Raw genomic sequence first — 27,853 nt, 5'->3', positions numbered from 1 at the left:
TAGACATATGTCCAAATATATACATACATTCCTAAAAGAAAGTTGTTTTTATTTCAAAATTTGGAAGAGGGAACTATCTGGAAAGAAAGAAGCTCAGGTGCTCTGCCTCGTCGGTGTTTCTGCCCTAGATCTACAATATGCACTGTGTAATTCCATTACACTCAGGAGCCCAGGGGCCCAAAGACCATGGGTTAAACGTCAGGTTTCCAGGATGGAGAATTCCGCTGTGGAGGATCAGGTGAATGGACACTTTAAGTTCATTGTCATCAAATTTCATGACTATTATTACTCACAGGGAACTTGAGCTGGAGGTCAGGCATTTCGGCTGCACAGAACTGCATGTGTATCTGGGGCACATCAGAACATTTGTAAAAAAAAAAAAAAGTAGCAATAAAGGGTAGATTTTAGAGGAATGACCAAACCTGCTGGGAGGAGCTGACCCCTGTCCTTTGAGGCGTGGTGTCTCAAATCTCTGATCACCTTGGTGAGTGAACCCAAAACTCTGAATACCCAAAACTGCCTGAATAATTCAATACAATCAGCAAAGAAAATTCCCCTTCCTTCACAGTGCAAAATATAATTGGCAACATCCGAGTCTGGCCAAACCATCCCTTAACGCTTCCAGTTAGTTTCTAACTGTCTCCCTGGTTGCTTCTGGAGGCGATTTTAACCCACTGGATTTTTGCAAAGACCATGGGTTCCTAAGACCCTTTTCCTGCACCTTGTTGCAGAATGCTGTCACGGTATTTGTAGTATTTGAAATATTCAATTCTGAAAATAGAAGAAATATTTTAAATGGAAGGATAGCCCACAATGACTGGATTCAGGTATGCATGATTTTATTTAAAATGTGTCCAGTAAGATTTTTCCACTTGGAATGAACATTTTAACCTCTTTCCGCATATTATTATAAACAGTGTTTCCTCATTTCATGGTTTTTCTTAGAAAGTTCTAAGTAACTCAACAGAAGAGAAAAATGAAATTGTGGGGAGTTAAATAACAGAAATTTATATCCTAGCAAGGGTGCTCACGCATCCCAGCCTCGGGGACACACAAGTGACTACTGGGCCATGCAAATCGTCGTATGGTCACTGGGTCTCCTTTGGCAGTTCTGGTATTCCCTGTCACGAGCACACAGAAGAAAGTGAGTAAGGTGACTTCAGTGAATGGGACATTGTCTTTTGCTTTTGGTGGTGGGTTGACCAGCAGAGAGAAGACAGGAGCACAAATGTCGTAGGAGCATCTCAGGATATTGGAAGAGACTGTCCGCATCTCACCACCGTTGCTCTGAGCCCCAGGGATGGCGCCCCTGGCATCTGCACCGTGTGTGCCCCATCATGGCCACAGCACGCCCGGCTTCACCCACGGGTACGGGCTGAGCTGTGGACAACACACACACACACTGCAGCATCAGCATTGGGAGCACGGTTTAACTAAGTGGGCAGTTGCTGTTTTATATCACTAGAACCTGGCAATATTAAATTTTTGTTTTCATGAGCCAAAGGTCATAGCACAAATGAGGTCTACATGTCATGACATGGGGCCACAGGAAGACACGTCTTCAAGTTATGTTGACCTGCCAGGGAGAGAAACAGAGATACAGAGCACAGCAAACATGTACTGGTGATGCAGGGCGCTCCTGTTACATATGAACGGCGCCTTTTACATGTAAACGGGTCCAGCATGGGGCACTGAGTTTCCTGCCTGCTCTTTGGAGTTGCTGTCATGGAAAGAAGCTAAGGGCCAAAGTGATGGGGCGGGCGGAGGGGCAGGCGGGCTGGGGAATGTCACCATCTTGACATTTGTTCTAAAGTGACTTAGAGATGATCATTCATTTATAATTGAAACCTAATCCCAAACAGCGTTGGCTCCCTCTTTCTCTCTGTAAACACATCTGGTCATAAATAACTTAAACGTCTCCTTGGCATTCAGGATTCAGTTCCGGCTGGAGTGAAAAAGGATGAAGGATGCTCAGCGTGGAGGAGGAGATGTCGGGTATCTGTGTGTGTGCAGAGGCGGCTGAAGCGTCTAATGCACGTTGCAAACATCAGCCGTCAGAGACGGGCGGGGTGACCCAGCCGTATTTTTCATGAGTCTTCACCAAACTCTTAAAGGTAGCTTCAGCTTCCTTGCGACTGAAGGACTTTTTTGATTTGCCCGCTTTTCTACAGATCCGCCCCTGAGTGAGAGGAAAAGATAAAGCAGGTTAGAACCCATCAGCAATCCCAATTCCCACTCTCGTTGTTAAGAACACACAAAGTGGCAGGGATTTCTGATATCTGAATCGGTGTGATGAAAGGGGAGATATGGAACATCACAGCTTTGTTACCAAATGGACGGAGGGGTCCAGTGGCGGGCAAGCTTTTTGGGGAGAGAGAGACACGCGGGCTGCTGGCGTCCTCAGAACGAGCTCATCCCAGGATGCTGGAAGGCGGCCACTGCCCCAGGTCCCGCACCCAAGGGGGGAGGACCAGCTTTACCAAAAGAGCATCGATGCAAAACGGAGCCCATTATCCCGGAGGCAAAATGCTGTTCTAACTTCCCTTCCCTCCCACCACAGAATGCCTTTAATGATAACTTAGAGATACATGTTTATGTATAGATGTGTATATTTATAGATTCACACACACATTTTACAACTCCAACTTTTTATGTTCAAGCTCAGCAGCAATGAATGACTTTCTTGTAATTCATGCCATGAGGGAACCAGTTCCTGAGAAGATGGTAGGGCCATTTCCACGGAGGCGGAAGCCTGTCCTCGAGTCCCCAGTGAGGGGTCCAGGGGAGGCCAATGCTTCCTCACACAACCGCCGGTGGTAGGGGGGTGGTGCCAGAAGAGGTCCACTCCCCTCACAGTGACCAGCGGTGCTCCGGTCTGAAGGACGGAGCCTTTGGGTCTGCAGTGACCAGAGGGTCTGGTTCAGCTCAGGATGGACGCGGGCTCTAGACCATGAGCGAGAAGGGACCAGCAGACACCGCTGAGGTGGCCGTGTCTCAGGCCATCGCCACCCCTTCAGGGAGCCCTGGGGAATGAGGTACACTTGGCATCAGAGGGAATGGGCAGACAGAGGACCATGAGGGGCTGGGCGGAGCCGGACCCTCCATCAGATGAGTCGGCATCACTCTTACTGCTCCTGGCTCAGCCGCTCCCCACGCCGCCTCCTCACGAGCCATCAACAGAAACGCTCTCTTAGTCTCTCAGCTACAATTCCTCGCACTTGACTTCCCTTCACCCGTCCTGGAAGACTTGCTTGTCTTCCCGAGCATCCCACGCACGTGTTTTGTAGGTGGGATGGAAACACCCTGAGTTTCACCCACTAGCAAACGCGTGCACACCGTTCTCAGCAATCTCCTGTTGTTTATGAACTTTCACTAACAATGCTCTCTGGACAGGCCCTCGGCATGTAATATTTTTGTTACAGCACACTGCGGGCATGTGCCATCCGTGTAAGGGGACCTGAACGGGACCTGGACCTCACCCCCAGGGCCTGGCTGGGCTACACCACATACCTGTTCCCTTGTACAGGAATTGAGGGCAGCAGCCACCCAGGTCTGTGTGGCTTGGGGACCAAGATCCTCCCATCTTAGGTCTCTGTGATAACCCACCCATAACTCCCCTGGGAAGATGTCTTCATTCACGGGGAAAATGGCACCGGATCCTTACAAACTGGGAATGGGAGGCTGTTTCACACATTTAAATTCAGAGCTTATGGTTCCTTTTTAACATTTGTCTTTTCAACAGTGGAGACAGAGCAAAGCCCAGTTGGTGGTGGGGTGGGGGGGGGGGCGCGGTGGCGAGTCAGAAACCCAGAGCTACTGCTTTGCTCTGGCTGCTCTGGACATCCCTCTGGCTGAGCTTTTCCATCCGCCAATCAAGGGCAAGGCCACCGCTTCTAATTAGCTGCTTGGTGCACAAGAAATGAGCTGCTAAAGGGTGAAGGAAAACTGGAAAAGAAGACAGGAAACCACCATTTATTGGCTTACAGAAACGTCCCCCTGTCTCTCCTGCTTTGCTTATGTGGTGTAGTTACACTTATAAAAAGGGACTATGAAAAGCTAATACGTTTATAATCATCATTATGTGGGTCAAGATCGAAGTCCAACGTTATTTCATTAAACACAGGCAAACGCATCTTTGCAGGGATGTCGGCATCAATTTTTACATAAGTGGGAGCAAGTATCAAGGGCTATTGTTTTGTATAAAATGCAAATTCTAACCATCTCTACCATTCTTTTCTATAATACTGAAAATTTATGGTATGACTTGAGAATTCTGAACTAAAAGCAGCCAGAAAAATACAAGCTCACAATAATCTTGGAATATTCCAATGCTCTTGGCATGAACACATCCTTTGCTAATTCTTTGTGAAAGTCTCAATTGTTACGAAAAACAACAGATAACCCCCCAGATGAACAGACCAGTCTTTGTTGCCTCTTCTTCCTGAGAAGAATGATGAACATAGAGCACCAGCACTCAGTCAATTCAGCAGCCGGGAGACAGAGACCGTGTGTGGCACTCGGAAGGCATACCATCTTCACTGCACTCAGCTGGCCACAAAGCACTCCCATCTCGCCCCCTGTCTTACACCCTTGTTTGCAGCGAACAAATATCTTTTCATGGATCACCTGTCCTCCTCTGATGGGCTGTTTAAGCATCACCCAGCGATACCCTGGGCTCGAAAACGAGGGCAGCTGAGCTGTTCTTGCTGAAATGCCCTTGAGGTACCCATTGCACCAAGAAGGGGAGGGTCGCTCTGTCCAACCCGGGCCTCTGATGGTCCAGGGCCATTCTCATGTTGAACCAACTCCCGTTCTTTTTTTTCTTTTTTGTTTTTTTGACCACGCCATGCAGCTTGCGGGATCTCAGTTCCCTGACCAGGGATTGAACCTGGGCCTCAGCAGTGAAAGTGCCGAATCCTAACCACTAGGGCACCAGGGAACTTCTTTATTTTTTTAATTGAAGTATAGCTGATTTACAATGTTGTGTTAGTTTCAGGTGTACAGCAAAGTGATTCAGATATATATATATATATATATATATATATATATTCCCAGAATATGTGTATTATATATATATATATATATATATATATATATATTCTTTTCCATTATAGGTTACTACAAGATACTGAATATAGTTCCCTGTGCTGTACAGTAGGTCTTTGTTGATTATCTGTTTTATATATAGTAGTGTATATTTGTTAATCCCACACTCTTTTGTTTATCCCTCCTCCGCCTTTCCCCTTTGGTATCCATAAGTTTCTTTTCTAGGTCTGTGTGTCTGTTTCTGTTTTGGAAGTAAGTACATTTGTATCATTATTTTAGATTCCACATATATAAATGATATCAGATGATATTTGTCTCTGTCTGACTTACTTCACTTAGAATGATAATCTCTAGGTCCATCCATGTTGCTGCAAATGGCAATATTTCATTCCTTTTATGGCTGAGTAATATTCCATTGCATATATATATATATATATATATATATATATATATATATCACATCTTCTTTATACATTTGTCTGTCGATGGACACTTAGGTTGCTTCCATGTCTTGGTTTTCGTAAACAGTGCTGCTATGAACATTGGGTTGCATGTACATTTTTGAATTGGTGTTTTCTCTGCATATATGCCCAGGAGTGGGATTGCTGGATTATACAGTATCTCTATTTTTAGTTTCTTAAGGAACCTCCATACTGTTCTCCATAGTGGCTGTACCAATTTACATTCCCACAAACAGTGCAGAAGGGTTCCCTTTTCTCCACACCCTCTCCAGAATTTATGATTTGTAGACTTTTTTTTTTTTTTTTGCGGTACACGGGCCTCTCACTGTTGTGGCCTCTCCCGTTGCAGAGCACAGGCTCTGGACGCGCAGGCTCAGCGGCCATGGCTCACGGGCCCAGCCGCTCTGCGGCATGTGGGATCTTCCCGGACCAGGGCACGAACCCGCGTCCCCTGCGTCGGCAGGCGGACTCCCAAGCACCGTGCCGCCAGGGCAACCCTAGCCTTTTTGATGATGGCCATTCTGTGCCTCACTGTAGTGTTGATTTGCTTTCCTCTAATGATTAGCGAGGTTGCAGCTCCATTCTTCCTTCCTTCCCGGGTACAGTCTCCTAGAGTCTGGATTTGGGGGAAACCTTCAGCCTAACTCCTCTGACCCTCTGTATTTTCCTCTATAAATCAGGGACAAAACCCACTTTACAGCATCATGATGAATGTCAGATAAGATATTGAATTTGAAAACATTTTGAGAATTTTAAGGTGCGTACAACCAAGAACAGTTTTTCTTATTTTCCTAACATTGATATTTCTCTCTTATCTATTTCCATGTAACTAATACTCAGAGTTTTTTCTGGAGATTTTCCTTCAAATAATTCTTGTTTTCCCTAAAATACCTCTACTTGTATTTAATGCCAAAGGACCTGACGTGACAGTTTGCTTAGCCCACTGTGACAGCTCTGTGCAAGCATTAAGAGGTTAGAAAATAAACTCTCTCTCCTGATTACAATCAATCTGTCTTGTTCCAGATTGTAAATGTAGGGTTATGTGCAACCATAGGATTCTGACCCAACAAACCTTAAAAATCTCAAAATCTCTCAGTAATATTGATGCCAAGCAATTCTAATGATAACAGTTCTCTGGGGCTGCATCTGTCAAACAAAACCATTAGTTGGTGCTTTGGTTTGACCTTTTTTTTTTTTTTTTTGCTTATAGCTTTTAGGGGGGACGAATCACAATGATCAACATGAAAACATTTCCACACAGCTAACAAGCGACCCCAGACTCAGGTCCTCGGACAGGCCACCTGGTCTTACGTGGCTTTCATTACCCTGATGTGCACATTGAATTTCAGTCTGGCTCTGTCACTTCTTCACTTCTTGTTCATTCATTCATTCACTCACTCAGTATGTTGGGTGCTGGGCTTAGAAGACAAAGTGATCCTGGCTCCTGCCTGTAGGGCCTTAGAATCATTATGGGGAGAGAATCCAGGGTGCTGTCGCTGCTGAGACAGAAGGGGTACATTGGGGTTTCTCAGCCCCAGTACTGTTGACAACATGGGCTGGATAATTCTTTTGTCGTGGGGTGTTCTGTGCACCATGGGACGTTTAGCAGCATCCGTGGCCTCCACTCACTAGATGCTAGCAGCACCTCCTGAGCTATGACATCCAAACTGTCTCCAGACATCGCCAAATGTCCCCTCAGAGATAAAATCACTCCTGAATTTTAAGCCACTGGTGTATGGAATAAAGACGGCCCAGAGCAAGGAGGAGATAGTCCATCTCTATTCACCGCTACAAGTCCTCCCCGGGTTAGGAACTGTGCTGGTTACTGGGACTGCAGGGCTTTCTAAACTGGAAACGATTTCGGTCCTTATAGAACTTACAGCTCGGAGGGGAGGATGGAGTCTACCTTGGGGGAGAGGAAAAGAGAAGGGGTAGTGTTTGTTGTCTGTGTGGTCAGAAAGATTTCTACATTTGAAGACACTTGAACTGAGCCTTGAAATACGGGTAGTAAATGTTTATCAGGTCATGGTGGGTAAAGATAAGTGGTCCAAAAGTGGTGGTTGAAATATGCAGCTGTATTCAGAGGAGGATGGGCAGACACTTGGTGAAGCTAGGGCACAGTGTGTGTGTGTGTGTGTGTGTGTGTGTGTGTGTGTGTGTGTGTGTGTTCGGTGGGTGTACAGAATTCAATAGACCTGACTTCAAATCCCTGCTCCAACACTTCCTGGCTGTGTGACCCTGGGTGAGTTACTTAACCTCTCTGAATCTCAACTTCCTCATCTGCAAAATAAGCATAGTCACAGGATTATATGACACTGAATTTTTATAGGGATTTAATACGTTAAAACATATAAGATGCTTGGCACAGTGCCAGGCACATGATGAACACAATAAATGTGGATTTTTATTTTTGAAACTATCACAGAGGATCTCATCCTTATTCTTTGGTAAAGTTAGTTTCATTCTGCCCTCTTGGAAAAAAAAAACACACAAAATTCTCTGTCTTTCGTGAGGATATTATGACTTGGCTTATTTGGTCACAAAAACATCTTCAGGCAAATCCAATATTTTGCATTGGATTTCATTTCCTGGGCTGAATTATAGAGCTGCTGCTACTTGTTTTTAAAGTCTTTGGAAGTGTAATTTTTAGTCTAAAAGCGCTCACGCACCCTTACCCCTCTGACGCCGGTTTCAAGCATGTGTTGTGCTCAGTGTGGACTCCCTTCAGGACGCTGGCTGTGGAGGAGAAGCTCAGATGGGTCACACGCTCGGCTTGAGGAAAGCACAGGAACAAGCATCTTTGAAAGGAGGTCCGCTCGGAGAGACAGCAGTGATTTTGCCTCTCTTTTAAGGTCTGCTGTTCGAAGTAGATCAACTTACAAGTTCTGAAGGACAGATAAAACTCTACAACGGTTGAGACTGCTTCCAAGAAACTCTTTCCCAAATCAAAACAATGACTCTGAAGCCACTGACCAGTGAGGGAGGGACTTCTGCTGGATCTCTCCAATGGAGCACCAAAGAGAAGCACTTGCGGGTGGAAATGCACTGATATGATTCTGCAGCCCTTACCATAGGTCTGAGAACGTGTGTATGTGTGTACATGCTTCTGTGCATGCATGTTCACATGTGCGCATACCAGTGTGCATATGCATGCGTGTGTTTGTATGTACACGAGCATTCACATGTGCGTTTGTATGTGCACACGTGTGTGTGTGTGACTGTAGTGTTGGGAGAGATGTGAGAGTCCTTGCAGTGACTGGAACCCAAGAGTAACCTTCCCGAGGGAAGCCCTGGGCCTCATACGTCGATTAGGAGGACGGTGAGTTTACAGGGGTGAGACCTGCTGCCTGTCAGGGGTCCCACCCAGCACCAGCCAAAGTGGGGAGGAGAAGAGGCTGCTGAAAGGGCAGGGAGTGGGGGGCAGAATGGCGTGGTGGGGATACGCCGTCAACGAGCTGGTGTTGGGTTTCGACGTGAAACGCCCTGAATCCCCACGTGGCCTCTGCCCACAAGTGCGATGGCATCCGGTCCATGTCTGGTCACGTCTGCTGATGTGCTGCAGTGGTGTGGCCACTTTCACATGTAGTATCTCATTAAACTCCCACAGACAACACTCCACTTGAGCTTGATCATCAGGGCGGGTCAGGAAAGTGGGCTTCGACTGATCAACTTCATCCCCCCAAGCACAGCTGCCTCCTCCAGACCACCAGGTGATGACCGGAGGCCCCTTGAGGTCGAAGTACCAGGGAGAGATGCATCATGGCCAGGCTCGCAGGAGGCACGGAACCCGCCAGGGAAAGGGCTTTGCTAGTGGGGGTGGGAGGGGCTTGGCGGGCTCCCTCCAGGCAATCAGTGTGTCCAAAGACACAGAGGCTCAGCCCTTCCCTGCGTCCCATCCCTCTGCTGGGCATTCAGGTCCCTGTGCCCTCCTTGGGTTTTAAGCAGAAGCTCATGCTTCTATTTGCTTCCATTATTTCGACATCCTATAGCAAAGTTACTTAACGCCATCCCCTCACCCCACCCTAGCTATTTGTAATTTAGTTCCAGATCTTGTTTTTTTTCTTTTTTAAAGATTTTCTTTTTTGATGTGCACAATTTTTAAAGTCTTTATTGCATTTGTTACAATATTGCTTCTGTTTTCTGTTTTGGTTTTTTGGCCACAAGGCTTGTGGGATCTAGGCTTCCCGACCAGGGATCGAACCTGCACCCCCTGCATTGGAAGGTGAAGTCTTAACCACTGGACTGCCAGGGAAGTCTCCCAGATTTTGTTGATAAGACCTTTTGTGAGATACAAAAAACTAAAAATAGAACTACCATACGACCCAGCAAATCCACTCCTGGGTGTATATCTGAAAAAAACTCCAAAACTTTAATTCAAAAACATATATGCACCCCAAATGTTCATAGCAGCATTATTTACAATTGCTAAGATATGGAAGCAACCTAAGTGTCTATCAACAGATGAATGGATAAAGAAGATGTGGTACATATCTACAATGCAATACTACTCAGCCATAAAAAAGAATGAAATATTGCCATTTGCAGCAATGTGGATGTACTCGGAAAGCATTGTGCTAAATGAAATAAGTCAGACTGAGAAAGTTAAACACTGTATGGTCTAAAAAATAAAACAAACTAGTGAATATAACAGAAAAGGAACAGACACAGATATAGAGAACAAACTAGTGGTTACCACTGTGGGGGGGAGGGCAAGAGAGGGGGAGGGGTTTAAGAGACACAAACTATTATGCATAAAATAAGCTACAAAGTACAATGCAGGGAATATAGCCGGTATTTTATAATAACTATAAATGGAGTATAACCTTTAAAATTGTGAATCACTATAATGACCACCTGTAACATATAATATTGTACCTCAACTATACTTCAATTAAAAAAATCAAACTTCTATATCCTCGTCACAAAATGTTGTAAGGATTCTACTATATATTAAAGGTCTTATTTTTATAATATAAATCACAAAAAAAAGACTGTAAGGCAGATTCTAGAAATTGTCAACTCAAAATATTCATCTCAGAAACAAAAAGCTAAGTTTATCTTTCTGGAAGTTACACCTTGAGGACACAAGGTCTGTTTTATAATTCTGACATTGGGCACTAATTCACAGTCACACACATAAAGGCTATTAGAAAAGTAAGTTTCAAGACAGACCACTAGAACATTCCATAGGAACAAAAGGTGCTGGGGACAGGGCACTTGTGCTGAGCAGCTCTAGGGGCCGCACTGCCAGGTGGACAGAGTGGAGCCACTCTTGGGTGGTTTTAGGTGGGAAAGGCCAGGATCCTCCATTCAGGGACCAGGATGAAAGCTTTGTGCACATGTGCACGTGGATATACCGTCTGCTGGAGAAAGGCACTGCAGTTTCTCCCTAGCAGAAATGTTCCCACAGTGCATCGTGGGCTGCGTGTGTCCACCCGAGGCAGGCAGGGCACGAGCAAGTGATGCTGTGTTTTGGAAAGATGTCTGAGTGAACCCCTGGGGACACCCAGAAGGAAGCTGTGACTCTCTGCCCATCAGGACACAACCTTTCACTGCACACACGTCCAGGGGCGTCACCCTTGTGGTTGACCCATCCTTAAAGACATGCCTGGGTCTATCAAAGTCGTCGACACGGAAGGGACTGTACCCGAGGTTAAATGCTTATTTTCTCCTATGGATGCCAACAAGACTGTCTGACATTACGACCTGTAGCCCAATTATGAGAAGAGAGGTGATGTGGCGGGCAGACCTGGGCCACAGCCGTGGGTGATATGGTGGTCCCCACCAGGACTGGGGTAGACAAGCAGGGAAACATACAATATATCTCTGCAGAAGCGAGTGTTCTCTAGATCAGAGAGTCTCAGCCTGGGCACTACTGGCACCTGGGGATGGATCATTCTTGGTAGTGGGGCTGACCTATGCATCGTAGAAGGTCTAGCAGCATCTCTGGCCTCTAACCATTGCATGCAATAGCGGCCCTGTGCCAGATGTAATAACCACAAATGCCTCCACATACTGCCAAGTGTCCCCAAGGGTCGGAGCAGAATCGCTTCCCGTTGAGATAGCCTGCTCTAGTCTATGCAAGGAGCGTGCTGTGCGGGGTGCAGATGGAGCGCCAAACCTGGCCTGGAGGGCCAGGCGGGGGAGACTTCCTGGAGGAGGCAGTTCAGGAGCTGGACTCAAGGACAAGTGGAATGATCCATCCAGGACACAGGGAGGGAGACCGGGGGAGCACGGAGAATACGTGTCCAAGTGCTCCCGGGAGGACAGAGATGGAGCAGGCAGGGATGGGAGGTGGGTTAGTTCCTGGGGCTGCCGTAACCGAAGGCCATACTGGCTGCCTTAAAAGGACAGAAATTAATTTTCTCTCAGTTCTAGAGGGCAGAAGTCCAAAACCAAGGTGTGGGCAGGGCTGATCCGGGAGGCTCCAGGGGACAATCTGTCCCGTGCCTCCCCCCGGCTTCTGGTGGTTTGTTGTCAATCACAGGCGTCTGTGGGTTTGTGGATGCATCACCCTGATCTCTGCCTTCAGGTCATGTGACATTCTCCCTATGCGTCTCTCTGTCTCTGTGTCACCCTTCCTCTTCTTACCAGGACACTCACTGGTCATGGCATTAGGGCCCATCCTGACCCAGGATGATCTCTTCTTTACTTCTGCAAAGACCTTGTGTCCAAATAAGGACATGTTCATAGGTGGGGGGGGGCGGGGGAGAGAGGGGACGGACTTCAATATACCTTTGGGGCACAACTGTCCCCACTGTAGGAGGTAAGGCTGACAGAAAGGTCAGCACCTGCGTCTCTCCTGGAGGGGACAGAGTGCAGGGTCCGGGTTTCCTCTGGGACGGGTCACTTGGGAGGTGGGTGGCCATCAAGTACAGGGTGGGGGCCAGCTGCCTTATTGCCGCCGCCCAGAGAAGATGGGCAAGGGCCTGGCCGGGACAGAGGGAACTCGCAGGGAGGGAAAGGGGCTGAGAGCAGCCGGGCGACGCCTGCAGGACTGGGAGGGATCTGTCGTTGAGGGAAGGAAGCAAGTTTCTGACCCTGGAGGAAACAGGGTTCCAGGGTAAGATAAGAGCCCTTGGGAGCGGGTGGGAGGTGAGGCAAGAGGAGAAGCAGGAAGCGGAGGGCTTAGCAGCTGGACCCAGCAAGGGGACCTCGGGGAGGCGGGCACAGATGGCGGTCTACGAAGGGTGCCTGCGAGCGTCCGAAGAGCATCTGTGGTCCAGCCCTCAGGAAGAAACAGTCATCTCAGAAGTGTTATGCTCCCTTGATTCATAGTAAAATCAGAACTTTAAAAACTCTTCTCGACCTTATTTTTTAGCAATCACTGCATGTTAAAAAAAATCTGGTTCTTTGGAAAAGTGCAGATTAGCTCTCAGAAAGTCCCAAAAGAGCAAAACCTGTATTTCCACAGATTAATAAGTGCCTGCCACGGAACAGACCTCGTGCGGGTTGCTGGAGACACCAGATGAGGCCAGGTGAGGGAGCTGTCCAGGGCTTGGCCTGGGCCTCGTGGGCAGCAGCCGTGGGAATGCATGAAGGAGTAAACACATGAGTGCCACGGGCCAGACTCGCGTTCCCTCCCCGGCAGGACCACAGGCCATCTTTCCACGGCACTGACGCTCATCTGGGTGAAGGATGAGAATAATGCCCAGGATGCAAAGCCACTGCAGTCAGGAAGGAATATGTCCCTGGTGGAACATTCTAGAATTGTCCATTGAGAAACCTTATGGAAGGACAGACTCTCTGTGACAGTCTCTAAAATAGCTTCCCAATTGTTAGGCGATAAATGTCCTCAGATATTTCCTTTTGATTTTTGTGAACCTCTCAGGATGACAAAGTCAGCATCAGTTTTATAAAACCTGGATAATATTAATATTTAATAGAAATTAAAGTGAAACCACATTATTTAACCCAGTAGTCCCCCTTAGACACCGTTTCACCTTGTGTGATTTCAGTTACCCTTGGTTGACCATGGTCCAAAAATACTAAATGGAAAATTCCAGAAATAAACAATCCATGAGATTTAAATCGCACGCTGTTCTGAAGAGCGAGATGAAATCTCACGCTCAGGCAGATCTTGGAGATATTTCAGGTTTGGTTCCAGACCATCGCAATAAAGCAAATATCGCAGTAAAGAGAGTCACACAGATGTTCTGGTTTCCCAGTGCGTATAAAAGCTGTGTTTACACCACACTATAGTGTATTGAGTGCGTAACAGCACAGTGTCTAAAAAACAATTTAAACATTTAAAAACAGCATTAATTAAAAAATAATGTTGTTGAAAAAGAATGGCACTGATAGACTTGCTTGAGGCCGGGTTGCCACAAACCTTCAATTTGTAAAAGACACATCTATGAATTGCAATAAAATGAAGTGTGCCTGTCCCACTCCATCTCACCTGGGACGTAAGTCATCCCTTTGTCCAGCATCTCCACGTAGTACATGGGAAAAAAACATAGTATATGGATTCGGTACTACCCGCGGTTTCAGGCATCCAATGGGTGCCTTGGAATGTAATCCCCTGCAGATACGAAGGGACAACTCCATTATCACTAAAAAATCCTCAAGCCACTGGCAGCATCAAAGGCATACCTCGTGGATACTTTTGATTCTTGCAAAACATAAGCATCTCTTTCTTCTACACTTTAAAGAAAGTTCTAGCAATTATGGAATCTGTTTTAAGACAGATTATATTTTCTTGGAAGAAGCAAACAGGGGAAAAGGAACTTTTTGCTAAAACTTTAAACTGTATCAGATAATCATTTCGAAATTATGTTTTCTGGAGATTCCACTAATCTCCCACTAATACTTCTGCTTAAGTGGCTGGGTCCCAGTGGGTTTCACTAGCTGTGTAGGGACACAGGCAGTGGCAGCTGGACGTACTCTTTAAAGGCAATCTCGGTGGTGGTGGCTCGTCCTTGCCGTGTGCTGGGCAGTGTTCTCAGGATTGGGCTCGAACAGACTCCTTAAACCCTCTCTGGAGCCCCGCCAGGTGGGGTGACGCCACTACCGTCAACCTTGATTTATAGATGAGGAGACAGGCACAGACAAGCCAATCACGTGCTCGAAGCCACACAGGATCCCCACGCAAGACCGGAGGCCACGCCCTGAACCCCAAAGCCAGGTCGCCTCTCAGAACACAGAGAAGTTTCGCAGGTGTCAGCGAGAGAACAAGATACCAACCCTCCGCTGAAGAGAACGCTGCCCGGCCTGGCCTTCCCTCACTGGATGCGGGCCCCGGGGTCACTGAACCCCTCTATCCCTCTGCACCGCAGCCTCCTTTCAACGTGGAGCTCCGGGCCTCCATCCCACGTGGTAACCCCGAGCCGTTCAGCACCGAATCTGCCTTCACCACCAAAAGCCTGGTCCTCCGGCCACAGTCGTGTGGACCTCGGGCCCCTGCCCAACTCTGGGGGCCTCGCTCTGCGAGGCCTCTTTCACCCACACGCCCCGTTCCCTGGGACGCTGGCCACCTGTGGTTTCCATTTGCTGCGCACAGGACGTAGGCAGAGCTGCTGGCCACAGGCCGAGCCGAGGGCGGCGTGTTCCATTCTCAAGGCTGAAGTGCCTGTTTAACACAACACAACCACAGCTTCCAGATTTTCTACTTGCGAGCTGAATCCAGCCGCCGGCATGTGGCCTTCTAGAAAAGCTCCCGAGTGTGCCCTCTGCCTTGCCGGACGACCCCCACAGTGGCAGCTCTTCATCATGGGCACGCTTCCCCAGCTGGCTCCACTGACAAGCACACAGTCGCTTAGCAGCCTTCTTACTGGGACAGCTCCAGGTGTGCCCTGCACCCGGCGAGTGAACAGGGACCGGTGGTGTTCTCCTACCCAACCAGACTTCTCAGGTCAGAATCCAACCCTCTGTCCTACACAGGCAACCTTCCAAGGGCACCATGTTTTCCCTTCTGGGAACACATTTTGAGAAGGACGAGAATTGTGGTTCATCCCCCCAGCACCCCACTGGTTTTGGAGTCCACCTGTCCATTCCCTGCAGCCCCCTGTTCTGGGGGTGGGACCCCACTGACTCCGGCCTATGGCCACCCACCCACTGGGGCCCCATGACACGTGAGGCTGCCCCTGTCCCGCCACGTAGCCTTGATTTAAGGACCAGACACTGGGGATGCAGATCCTTCCTGCTGCTGCCTGGGGGAGATGCAAGAAGGGGTGCATGGGCTGGGGCAGGGGGGGGCTTTGTGGGAGAGGCCGGGTCTTCCTTTATCCCGGGGTGGTCAGAGCTCAAGGCTGCCAGCGGGAGGAGACGCTCACTCCCCACACCTCGTGCCCCTGTGCCCTCTCGAGAGAAAGCGGCCGTGCTGACAAGGGCCGCTCACTCCTGCAGCTTCACCCCACATGCACAGGGCTGGCGGGAGAGAATCTGCTTCCAGCCGATGCCCTTCTGGGGGGTCTGCTGTTTATTTTATGACCCTCAGTAAACCAGGTGACCTGGACACTCTCGTTACCCACTGCCGTCGACGGAAGCAATTCTGTGTGAGCACAGACAGTAGTTACGGCCATGCCATCGGTGGGAAGTCCAGAGAAATAAAGGGGACTGAGACTGTCACTAGGAAAGGTGACAAGAATCAGCTCAGGGAATTAACCTGTCAAAACCCAGGGCAGCCGTCTTCTGCCCTCGGCCCTGCCAGCAGAAGCTTCAAGAGTTTGATGAAATAATCCCAAACTGTGTTGTTCCAGAAAAACTACATCAAGAAGTAACCCAAGACTTTCACAGGCAACCAAGGTAACATACGCTTTCACTCTCGGGATGGCTTGATGGTTTCTAGTTTCAGGAGGCACGTCCGTCTTTGCGATTTACGGTGACATCTCCCAGCATCAATGTTTTCCACGAGCAATGCGACCTAGTGACAGAGAAAGTTCCCACCGCACGACACAGTTGGTGCAGGAACGTCAAAGTGCTAAAGGAAATTCTGCCACATTAAAAAAATAAATGAGATTCTGGAGGTTGCAAGAGGTATTTTCCAGAAAAACTCAAAGGTGAAAATGTTATGATCTGAGCACAAATTCTCTAATATATATTACTTTTGAGAAGAGTCTGTTTTTGCTGAAAAAGTACAGCAAGACAAAGACTCTGTGTGGATTACTTTATTCTTTGCTAGTTTACTGATTTTCAGTAAAGGAGTGGTGTTCAGAAAGATGTGAAATTTCAGCTCTGCCCACTGGAGAGGCCTCATTCCTGCCCTTCACCTGGTTCTAGTAGGATGGGTACAAGAGGGCAGGGTCTGTGGTCAGCTTGGTTTTCTTTCTTGAAGCACTGGATAAAGATGGAAACGATTGTGATGGGACATGGATGAAGCCTTGGACAATAGCCCTGAATGCGCAGTTTGTCTCTAAAGGGCCACACAGACTGGTCTCCAGTTCACAGGTCATGGTTCACACATGCCCTGTGCGGGGTCTCTGGAATCCACACCTCAGCCTCCCCTTCCCTCCCAGATGCCGGTCACTTCCTACTGGACATGTGCTGCAGGCCAGCCACTGCTGCCTCTGCGTGGACACTGCTAGGATCCAACTCACTACCTTCCTGATTAAAGAATTTCTCTCTAACTTCCCTATTTTTACTTTGACCTTCTATTTCTACATAAATTTTAAAAAAGTTTATTGTTCATACCATTTTAAAGGTTATTTTCCATTTACAGTTATTACAAAATTTTGGCTATATGCCCCGTGTTCTACAATACACCCCCTGAGTGTATCTTACACTACATAGCTCATACCTCCCACTTCCCCAATTTGCACAAAACCCGCCAACTTTCTAGTCAACCATTTCTCAAAGTCTGGAACGTCACCCAGAGCCCCTCCCTCAGCCTAGGAGGCCTGCTGGGCCAGCCCTTCCAGTTTGAAGGTGCTGGGGGCTCTGGTCACCCCTGTCCTGGGAGGGAGCAGGTGTGCAGCTCCCCATAAGCCCCACCTCAGGCCAGCGCACCTGCCCTGAATCTCAGCAGGTGGCCTGTGTGAGGGTTGGGTGCCGGGGACAGTGCACCAAGAATCCCTAATGGGGCTGAAACCAGGAGCCCATGAACTTGGCCTGAGACAGCGTCCGACATCACCTCCTACATCAGTTTGGCTGGGAGGGGTCATGGCCTGAGCCGAGCTCTGTTTGGGAGGCGGGGGAGGCTTGGAGGGCGCTCGGAGGTTGGGGGAGAAGCCCAGGAGGTGGCAGACGGGCAGACAGGCACTCAGTCTGCGGCAGGAGGCCAATCGGGATGCAGGGCATGTGGGAGGGTCTGCCCTGCTGGCCCTGCCCCGCCCCGCCATGTGACCATGGACCTTCAGCACCGATGTGACCCAGTGGTCCCAGGGCTCACAGGTGAGACCACCCGCCGAGGATGGGCAGAGCAGGGATTTCTGAGCCCCTGGAGCTGGGGAAGAGATGTTTACACCTGTCTCTACACCAAGGTCGGGGGGGTGCTCCTGCCCAGTGAACAGCTACCATTACGGGGGGCAACTAGTGTCCAGCGAAGACAATCGTGGTTTGCTTGCACAAATGCAAAATAAGGAGACTCGTGGGCAGGTGGGCATCGCCAACAGGATGTGACCTGAAACATTATTCCAAGCAACGAAAAGAGCCAGAAAAGTGTCACCAGGAACGTGTCACTCACGGGGCTCCTTTCCTTTCTCAGCATGTCCGCACACACTGGTGTAGGTTTGGGGTGGGTTTTGCACACTTGTGAGATGCACCTGTGCCTCTTCAGGGGGACCCCAAGTTTCCATTCCATCCCATAATGAGTCAAAGTGGGGTCCTGCACCCCATCCTTCCTCAGGTCCCACCTACACAGCAGCTCCCTGACCCCCGAGCAACCCCCCATAGTCTTAAAATGGGGTTTTTCAAAATAGACCCACAGACATAGAAAACAAACTTACAGTTACCACAGGGGAAGCAGGGGAGGGATACATTAGGAGGATGGAATGAACACACACACAAATACTATATACAAAAGAAAAAACCAACAAGGACCTACTGTATAGCACAGGGAAGCCTACTCATATTTTGTAATAACCCATAAGGGAAAAGGATCTGAATGATAATATGTGTAACGGAATCACTTTGCTGTGCACCTGAAACTAACGCGACATTGCAAATCAACTCTACTCCAATTCAAAAAATGGGGTGCTTTCCCCCGTGGGAAAAGTGGCCAGCTACATGCTGGAAAACATTTAATAAGCAAGCACTTTGTAGTAAACTTGAGCCACGGCTGGTGTATTTGCCCCAGAACTGACCCTGACCATCTTGTGCGCTGGCTGTCAATGCAGTGCTAATGAAGGGCAGGGCCGGGGGCAGAGGCAGTGCTCAGGGAGGCTGGCAGGAGGGAAGTGTGAGCGCGACCAACACTCCCCCACCCCCTCCCTCCGAGGTTGGAGATACTCCCCAGAGAGCCAAGCAGGCAGTTCCCCAGGAGCCACGCCAATGGGTGTAAAGACCTTATCCTGACACAGGAATCCTAGTGCACTTGACCTTAACAGCTTACATGCGTTTCATCAGGCGTACTTTCTGGAGGGTCTTGGGGTGAAATGCAGCACCCATAACTGGGGCGGGTGCTGGAAGCCTGTGCGTTTCTGCCCCGCGAGCATCCATCACAAGCCAGCATTTCACGTCCAAGGCTGGTGTCTACTGCTCCCTGCATCGTGCCCCTGCCTCCCCTGGCTTCCCCCATCCCACCTCCCTGCACTGCCTTCCTTGCATCATTTTCTTGTTAAATTAAGAAAGCACTAGGAGCGCTAAGAGCCCATTTAGCCATGTGCTATGAAGACCTGGATAAAAGTAAGGCATGCAAACCATTTCAGGGCTACATACTGTCATCCGTATTTGCTGGTGTCATACACGTGTTGGTTCCAGTGCAGAGGAAACCCAACACATGCTTTTTCTGTTTGCGAGAACATGCAGGGTAGTGATATGGCATGAAGTAGCTTGCTCTGTGTTGAGAAGCAAGGGGGTGGGGATCCTTCTGGAAAACGTGGTATTCTGTTCCCAGAAAATAGTCTCAAGATTGTAATCGAGAAAGGAAGTTGGTTCTAAATTCAAATTTCTGGTCTCTGTCGGAAAAGCTTAGAAAACTGAGGGGCTGATTCTGGTTGACCTAATAAAAATTAAAAAGTGATTTTCTACAAGCACCTGGGATGGCTATTATTACTTTTAGGTCATCACTTTAGGGATGTTCTGATTTCAGCTCTTGTATCTGTATATGCGTGCTGCTACAGAATCCTTTCCTTCTGATGAACTCAGAGTCATAATGAGCAGAGAAAAGAATTCAGTCAGTGATTTTTATAAACATCACAGGGAATTTTCAAACTGCGCATACTTTGTACGACATAGGTAAAACTTGTTTCAGTCACAGCTCTGAGGGATTCACATGTATAAACTCACTCAGTCCACCACAGAGAGATCACTATACCCGCCACCATGATGAGGAAACAGGCTCGGAGTTAAACTGCCCAAGGTCACACAGCAGGTAGGTGGTAGAGCTGGAATTTGAACTCGCACAGTTGGATTCCAGAGTCCCTGCCCCTCAGTGCTCTGCTGTACTAGAGAAAGCAGCCATCAGTGATGGAAACATAAATACTGGGTGGTTTGCTGCAGTGGCTCAGCCCCATATATGCCTAGATTATCAGCAGGTTTGCACGACATTGGTCCAACTTTTAATTGAGCGTTTCACAATCGTATTTAAATGCTAAATAGAATTTTCAGGTAATATGCCCAATTGTGCCAGTCCCTTTAAAAAAAAAGATCATTTTATTTATTTATATCAGACTATTTATTTATAGCAGACTCTTAGGTCCTTTCCTAGCCCCACCACCTCCTCTCATCTCAATCAGGATTATATTTGTGTCATTTCATTGTTTCCCCAAATTAATTTTCCTCTTTTGTACGAAGGCACTGAGCTTTGGAGCCAGAGGAAGAAGTCTTTCCCTCCCTCCAGTCCTTTTCCGTGAGCATATGAACCTGCTATTGCCCGTGACGGGTCGAGGAGCTTGTCTTTTATCAAAACCCGTGTGAGTGCTGAGAACTGCAGCCACAGACCCGCAGGGATGCGTGTGCGACACATCCCTGCTGAAGGAGCACGCCAAAGCACAAAGGGCGGGCGTTGTAAAGGAGACAGAATTGCCAGGTTGACTTATGATCGACCTGCGGGTTACTTCTGCTTTACAATGCTGTGTAAATGAGACCCGTTTTACAAATTGAGGACGATCCCTGCAGAGCTTGCTATGGTTTCTACATCATTTTCAACTGACCTTTCTCATTTGCATCTTCACTCCTTGGTGTGGCAGAGAGGGCAACTATTACCTTCCGTGATAAAAAGGGTGGAAGTGGGGGCTGGCAGGTGGGGAATGGGGTCACCCCATCAAGAAATGCTGGAGTCAGGACTGGAGCTGGGACCTCCATCGGATTTCTAAACATTCCTCCCACATTATCTAGGCAGTAAGCAGCAGCTTCCTAGGTGCTACCAAACCCCACAGATTTGGGGAATTTTAGAAGTGAGACCAAAAGGAACCTCTGATTCATACATCATTAGCAACATAATCTCAAGGTCAAGACTACACCATGGCAAATCCAGTTACTTTAGTTTTCTTTATTAAGATCAAGTTGGGTAACTATTTGGTCAATATAATTGTACACAATAACAATTAATGTAGCCAAGAAAACTGATTTAGCCACAGAGAGCCCAATGGTGCCTCTATAAAGACACAGCATTCGAGAAAAAAATCCTAGAGGTCTGTTTGCACACACGACACATACAAACTGTGTTTTGCAGATACATGAACTCTTCTTAAATGACAGACTTTATATTAAGCCTCATAAAAACTATATAAATTGAGTACAAATATATTCTCAAGACATCTAAAATGTAATAAAATTAAATAAGGCACTTTTTATAAATTAGATTTCTAATTAAACAAGAGCATACATCAAATATTTTGAAGATTCTTACTTTTAAGTTTTTGAAACGTAGCTGGACACTGCAGGGCCTTCTGGGGGACAGACTTCTCTCCCCTAGCCCCGCCTCTTGTTTACAGAAAAGCTTTAGCATTCTAGGCCCTCCCCAAGTCCCAAAGAACAAATCTAATCAGAGAAGTGAAAAATGCAGAAACAAAGGAAAACAGTCAAGCAAGACAAAATACTAATAGTTTAGCCATAAAACAAAGTCAAGGACTTTTAGTTCCTTCTCAAGAGCTACAGATAACATCCTGAGCCATATCCTTGAGCTGTTTTGCAGATACCAAGTCCCCACCAGGTAGAAGAAATTAACTGCATGCTGCCCACAAGCACCTAGACCCCAGACCGGTTGGAACCAGAAGGTTGGTGATGTTGACTGCCGAAATACCACCTGGTTACCTCACCTCCAGCCAATAAAAAAACGTCCATGAGCTGATCTGGCACCCTTCGACCCTCACCCTTAACACTGTCTTAAAAACCCTTCCCTGAAAGCTGTCGGGGACTTCGGGTCTTTTGAGCATGAGCTACCCATTCTCCTTGCTCGGCCCATGTTGGATGCCTTGGAAAAAACACGGGGCTTTCCTTCACCACAACCCAGTGTCAGTGGATTGGCTTTACTGCGTGTGGGCGAGCAGACCCAAGTTTCGTTCGGTAACATTTGTGGGAAGAAATGAGAAAGCCATGCTGGCTGTCAGTTGCTAGCCTATTGTCAGTTAAGGGAATTATATTTCAATTTTGGATACTTAATTTTAACCATGGATATAATGTATGGATTTAGTCTCTCAGGCAAATTCAGGTCAGCTATGATTATGTATTTTATTCCCACAGTCACCTGTTTTCGTATGCCTGTGAACATAGGGCACAGGCTGGAGGTGAACAAAACCACTTCTCATTATGTGTCAGGATGAACATGTGAGGCTATGGCATCTCTACTCAGTGTCTTGGGTACCCAAGGCCTCAATGAAAGCATCACACAACTACATAACCGGCACCCAGCGTGTGCACCAGCACACTCCCTGAGGAGGGAATGAGGAATCTTATAGGATTATCAGCACTGATCTGAAGGCTCCTTTACGTCCCAGCCAGAATTCCAAAGAAAAGATAGTACATGGGCTGCCATTTCCCAAAACCTGTCCCATACGGTATTTCACACACTGGCTCATCTGATCCTCACCCGGGAGGTGGACACGCTCGTCCTTTGGCAAATGATCCAGTGGAGAATGAAGGGGCAAATCACTTCTTTGTGGCAGCAGAGGTAGTAAACGGAAGTACGCCTCAGCAACTACTGCCGGAATTAGACTTGAAACCCACGATGCCAAATTTTGCATCGTAGAACCGCGTCTGAACTTTCACAAGAAATATCATCATGTTATTGGCTCTAAGAAGTTTTAATGGCTCTGAGTAAGCCAGGATATCCCAACCTTATCTGACCACAGTATACCCCATTCCCACCATACTGCCTTCTGCTTGCGCCAGTCATTAGTAACAGCCTAAGAACTAATGCTCCATGCTGGATGGGTGATCTCCACGGAGTCACAGATTGCGGTGGTGGATGGTACCAGCCAGACACTGTGAGCACAGACCAACATCAATATTAGCCCTGCGGGATCAAAACCAACCAGCACGCCAGTTCTGATCAGAGCTTTCCAATAGGAATCTTTAACAAAGTCGACATTTTCCGAAAACAAACTTCAAAGTAAAATCTTTCACTTTTACTGAAAGTACCTCATAAAATGGGTTGACATGTTTACAGTCAATAATTTGGGGGAGGGTTTATTTTGGAGGCACTAATCACATGTCAAAGGGAGTGAAGGAGTAAATCAACAAAACTGCCCTTTTTCCAGTAATGGGAAAGTTAATCTCAGGTATATCTTGCAGTGATATTTTAAATGGTAAAAGGGTAATTTTTCAAAACTTCCTGGCTCTGTTATGTAATATTTATGCTGGCTTGTGTTGAGATTCAAATATACAAAAATCAAGCTTATTCAATCCTTCTTTTATTTTTTTTGATTGCATTGGTTCTTGGTTGCTGTGCGTGTGCTTCTCTTCTTTGCAGTGCACGGGCTTCTCATTGCAGGGGCTTATCTTGTTGCGGAGCACAGGCTCTAGGCACGCAGGCTTCAGTAGTTGTGGCTCGCAGGCTCAGTAGTTGTGGCTCACGGGCTTCACTGCTCTGCGGCATGTGGGGTCTTCCCAGGCCAGGGCTCGAACCCCTGTCCCCTGCATTGGCAGGTAGATTCTCAACCACTGCACCGCCAGGGAAGCCCAAGCTTATTCAATCTTGATATTTGAAGCGGCAAAAATAATCGTTTCTCTCTGGCTTTGCTTGCCTGCCTTTCATGGTATTAAGAGGTTTTCTGTGCCATGGGATGCAATATTCTGTTGACCTCATTATTTGTAGATGATACAATTGCCTATGCAGAAAATCCTAACGGCTTAGCAATTTTTTTCAACCACTCTGAGGTATGACTGACATGCAAAGAGCTGTACTCACAATCTGGTGAGTCTGAGACATGGCTATTTTTGAGGAACTTGATGTGGTAGAGAGCATTGGTTCTCCAGAAACATCCACAGGCTTCTACATTCCCACCTCCCTGGTATCAGATTGTGGCCGTGTGGCTAGTTCTGGCCAGTGGACGGTGAGAAGTGGGCATATCCGTTCTGAGTGTGGGCAGTAAGAGCTGCTGTGCTCACCCATCCTCAGCCTCCATTGCTGGGAATCTGTGAATCTGCTTCACATGCTCCAGATGGAGATGCTACAAGATGGAGAGGGGCACCAGCCCACATCAGAGTGTGTGCAGGAAACACACGTTCATTGTGTGATACTGATGCGTGATGTGTGATGCTCTCTTGCAGAAACGAGAGCTCACTACTATGATAAAATTCTTGACGAACAATTGAAAACAATTCACATGGAGCATGAATGATCCACAAAGAGCTGAGAAGAGCATAGAGGAGGTCTTGACCTACCCGCTGTTAGACAGACTAGGAGGCCGTATTCCTAAGACAGAATAATATTCGTGCAGGAGCAGGGAGATAGATGAGTGGAACGGAAGAGAATCCCATCTGTATGGGACTTGTACACGATAAAAATGGCAAAAAAGTAAGACAGTGGAAGACGGCCAGGTGGTTCTTCAGTACATGAAGAAGCTGGGCTCCTACCTGATGGCACACAAAGCAAATGGATTACACTTAAAATGCAAAAGGTAAAGTTATAAAGCCAATGGAAGATCATATAGGGGTGTATCTTGTGACACAGGGTGAGGAAATGGGTCTTAACAAACATTTCTTGCCGTGAAAAGATGGATGAATGAAACTACTTCAAAATTAGCGATCATTTCTTCAGTAAAAGAAGAGAGAGAATGACTGGTGGGCCATGATTAACCTAATTCTCTCTGCACCTGAGGCAAAAAGAAAAAGTCACAGTAAAAATGAGGTGTAAGTTGATACATATCTATGTAAATACATCATATGTATATGAAAATTTGATAGCTTTCCTATATATCAATAATAAATGTTTAGAAAATGTAATCAAAAAAGGCCATATTGGGGCTTCCCTGGCAGCGCAGTGGTTGAGAATCTACCTGCCAATGCAGGGGACAGGGGTTCGAGCCCTGGCCTGGGAAGACCCCACATGCCGCAGAGCAGTGAAGCCCGTGAGCCCGTGAGAGTCCGCCTGCCGATGCAGGGGGCGCGGGTTCGTGCTCCGGTCCGGGAAGATCCCACATGCTGGGGAGCGGCTGGGCCCGTGAGCCATGGCCGCTGAGCCTGCGCATCCGGAGACTGTGCTCTGCAACGGGAGAGGCCACAACAGTGAGAGGCCCGCGTACCGCAAGGAAAAAAAAAAAAAGGCCATATTGACAAAACCAGCAAGTACTCCCCATCCTGTGATGGGCAGCTTCTAAGTTGGGCCCAATGATCCCCTTCCTGGTGTTCATGCCCCTGTGATTTGAGTGTGGGTAGGACCTGTCACTTGTTTCTAATGAACAGACTATGGCAGAACAGATGGGATGCCCCTTCTGAGATGACGCCTCTGTGTTTTTGGGCTCTCTCTCGTTCTCTCATCAGTTCCCTCTGAGGGAAGCCAGCTGGCCCAGAGAGAAGCCCAGGTGCAGGGAACAGGGGAGGCCCCAGCCAGCAGACACCAGGCCCCTGGACGCTGCCAACACCATGTGATTGATCTTGGAAGCAGGTCCTCGCCCCATCAGGCCTTCCTCAGCTGATCTAAGCCCTAATCTCTAAGTGACTCTACTTGGAGATAGGGCCTTTGCAGTGGTAATCGAGGTTAATGAGGTCACTAGAGCGAGCCCTAATCCTATAGGTCTGGTGTGCTTATAAGAAGAGGAGATTAGGACACAGACACACACAGAGGGATGACCACATGATGACACGGAGGAAGCACATCTACAAACCCAGGAGAGAGGCCTCAGAGGACACCCACCCTGCCCACACCTTGAACTTGGACTTCCAGCCTCCAGAACTGTGGGAAAATAAATGTCTGTGGTCTAAGTCACCCAGTCGGTGGTATTTTGTTATGGTGGCCCTAGCAAATGAATACAGATGCTATACCTCAATAAGATAAGAAATACATAAGTTTAAAAATAAGATCTGTTTTTGCAGAAACATGGATGGATGTAGAGATTATCATACTAAGTGAAGTAAGCCAGACAGAGAAATATCATATGACATCACTTACATGTGGAATCTAAAAAAAAAATACAAATGAACTTATTTACAAAACAGAAATAGACCCACAGACATAGAAAACAAACTTATGGTTACCAAAGGGGAAAGGCGGGGAGGGCTAAATTAGGAGTTTGGGATTAACAGATACACATTTCTGTATACCTACTGTATAGCACAGGGAACCATACTCAATATTTTGTGAGAACCTATAAGGGAAAAGAATCTGAAAAAGAATATATATATATATGCATACACATATACACGTGTATATACATATATATATATAACTGAACCACTGTGTTGTACACCTGAAACTAACACATTGTAAATCAACTATACTTCAATTAAAAAAAACACAAATATACAGACTAAATAAATAAATAAATAGGGAGACAGTTAAGTGTAGAGTTTAAGAAAATAAAAGATCTGTTTCGTCAATGAGATTAGGAAGTACGATTGGAGTAATAGTTACTGAGTTGGGGGGAGGCTTCTAGTTCATGCTGTTGATGGGATGCAACCTGGCATAACCTTGATGACAGGCAATTTGACAACATTCTCCCTTCAATGTGTGAGTGTCCACACCCTCTGATCCAGTGACCCACTTCTGGGAGTGTCTTTCATGGTAACAGAAGTGCAAGTGAGTGACTGTGATGTACAGGAAAGATAAGAGGGAAGGCGCCCAGAGGACAGATCAGGAATGCACGATTCCACACCCAGGGTGCTCGGTGGGCTTTTAATTATTTATTTATTATAAAGTTATTTATTTTTGCCTGCATTGGGTCTTTGTTGCTGCACATGGGCTTTCTCTAGTTGCAGAGAGCGGGGGCTGCTCTTTGTTGCGGTGCATGGGCTTCTCATTGCAGTGGCTTCTCTTGTTGTGGAACATGGGGTCTAGGTACTAGGGCTTCAGTAGTTGTGGCACGTTGGCTCAGTAGTTGTGGCTCATGGGCTCTAGAGTTCAGGCTCAGTAGTTGTGGCGCATGGGCTTAGTTGCTCCGTGGCATGTAGGATCTTCCCAGACCAGGTATCGAACCCGTGTCCCCTGCATTGGCAGGTGGATTTTTAACCATGCACCACCAGGGAAGTCCTCCGTGGCCTTTTAGAGTGACCTCGATCTAGATCAGCTGACCTAATATTCAGACATCCACAGTGCACTGGCGAGAAAAGATGTGCAAACTTCAGACCATCACGCAGAGCGTAATTCCATTACTGTTTAAGTTGTTACACTGGTGTAATTGTGTGTGTGAGTGTGTGAGTGTGTGTGTGTGTGTATGTGTATGTGTGGTGTGCATGTGTGTAAAAAATTATTATTTCTGGCAGGTGGAATTCCGGATCTCTTCATTCTCTATTTTGTACTTTCTGGTACTGCGTGAATTTTGTACAATAAGCATGTACTACTTTCTATAATCAGAAAAAACTTAAAAATTTTACACATTAAACAGAATAACATACAACATTAACATTTTGTACATTGCCACAAAATCTATGCATTTCGTGGCCCCTTCAGGAAGTCCTGCGCCCCTGATAGTCATGGTAAGAATCGAAAAAATTAATGATGATGATGATGATAAAGCTGTAATAGCATCTTATAACCAGCTCATCACAATCCCTGCCTCGAGGGGACACAGGCCATTCCCAGACTGCCCTCTGGGAAGGACAGTCTTCTGAGGGACCATCTTGCATTTAAGGGACAAAGGCATTACACC

The 27,853-nt window shown here is 47.2% G+C and overlaps 1 protein-coding gene across 1 annotated transcript in view; it reads right to left on the bottom strand.

The window, feature by feature from the left end:
- Positions 1 to 2,047: 2,047 nt before the first annotated feature.
- Positions 2,048 to 27,853, bottom strand: part of UBE2QL1 (ubiquitin conjugating enzyme E2 QL1) — a 43,698-nt gene continuing 17,892 nt past the window's right edge. Inside the window, exon 2 of the mRNA XM_065875097.1 lies at positions 2,048 to 2,179. Coding sequence (XP_065731169.1) covers positions 2,048 to 2,179 — 132 coding nt within the window. The remainder of the gene's footprint in view (positions 2,180 to 27,853) is intronic.

The sequence above is a fragment of the Phocoena phocoena genome, chromosome 3, assembly GCF_963924675.1.
Source record: "Phocoena phocoena chromosome 3, mPhoPho1.1, whole genome shotgun sequence".
NCBI lineage: Eukaryota > Metazoa > Chordata > Mammalia > Artiodactyla > Phocoenidae > Phocoena > Phocoena phocoena.
Note: the sequence above shows the minus strand (reverse complement) of the source record. Positions and strands in the feature narration are given on the sequence as shown.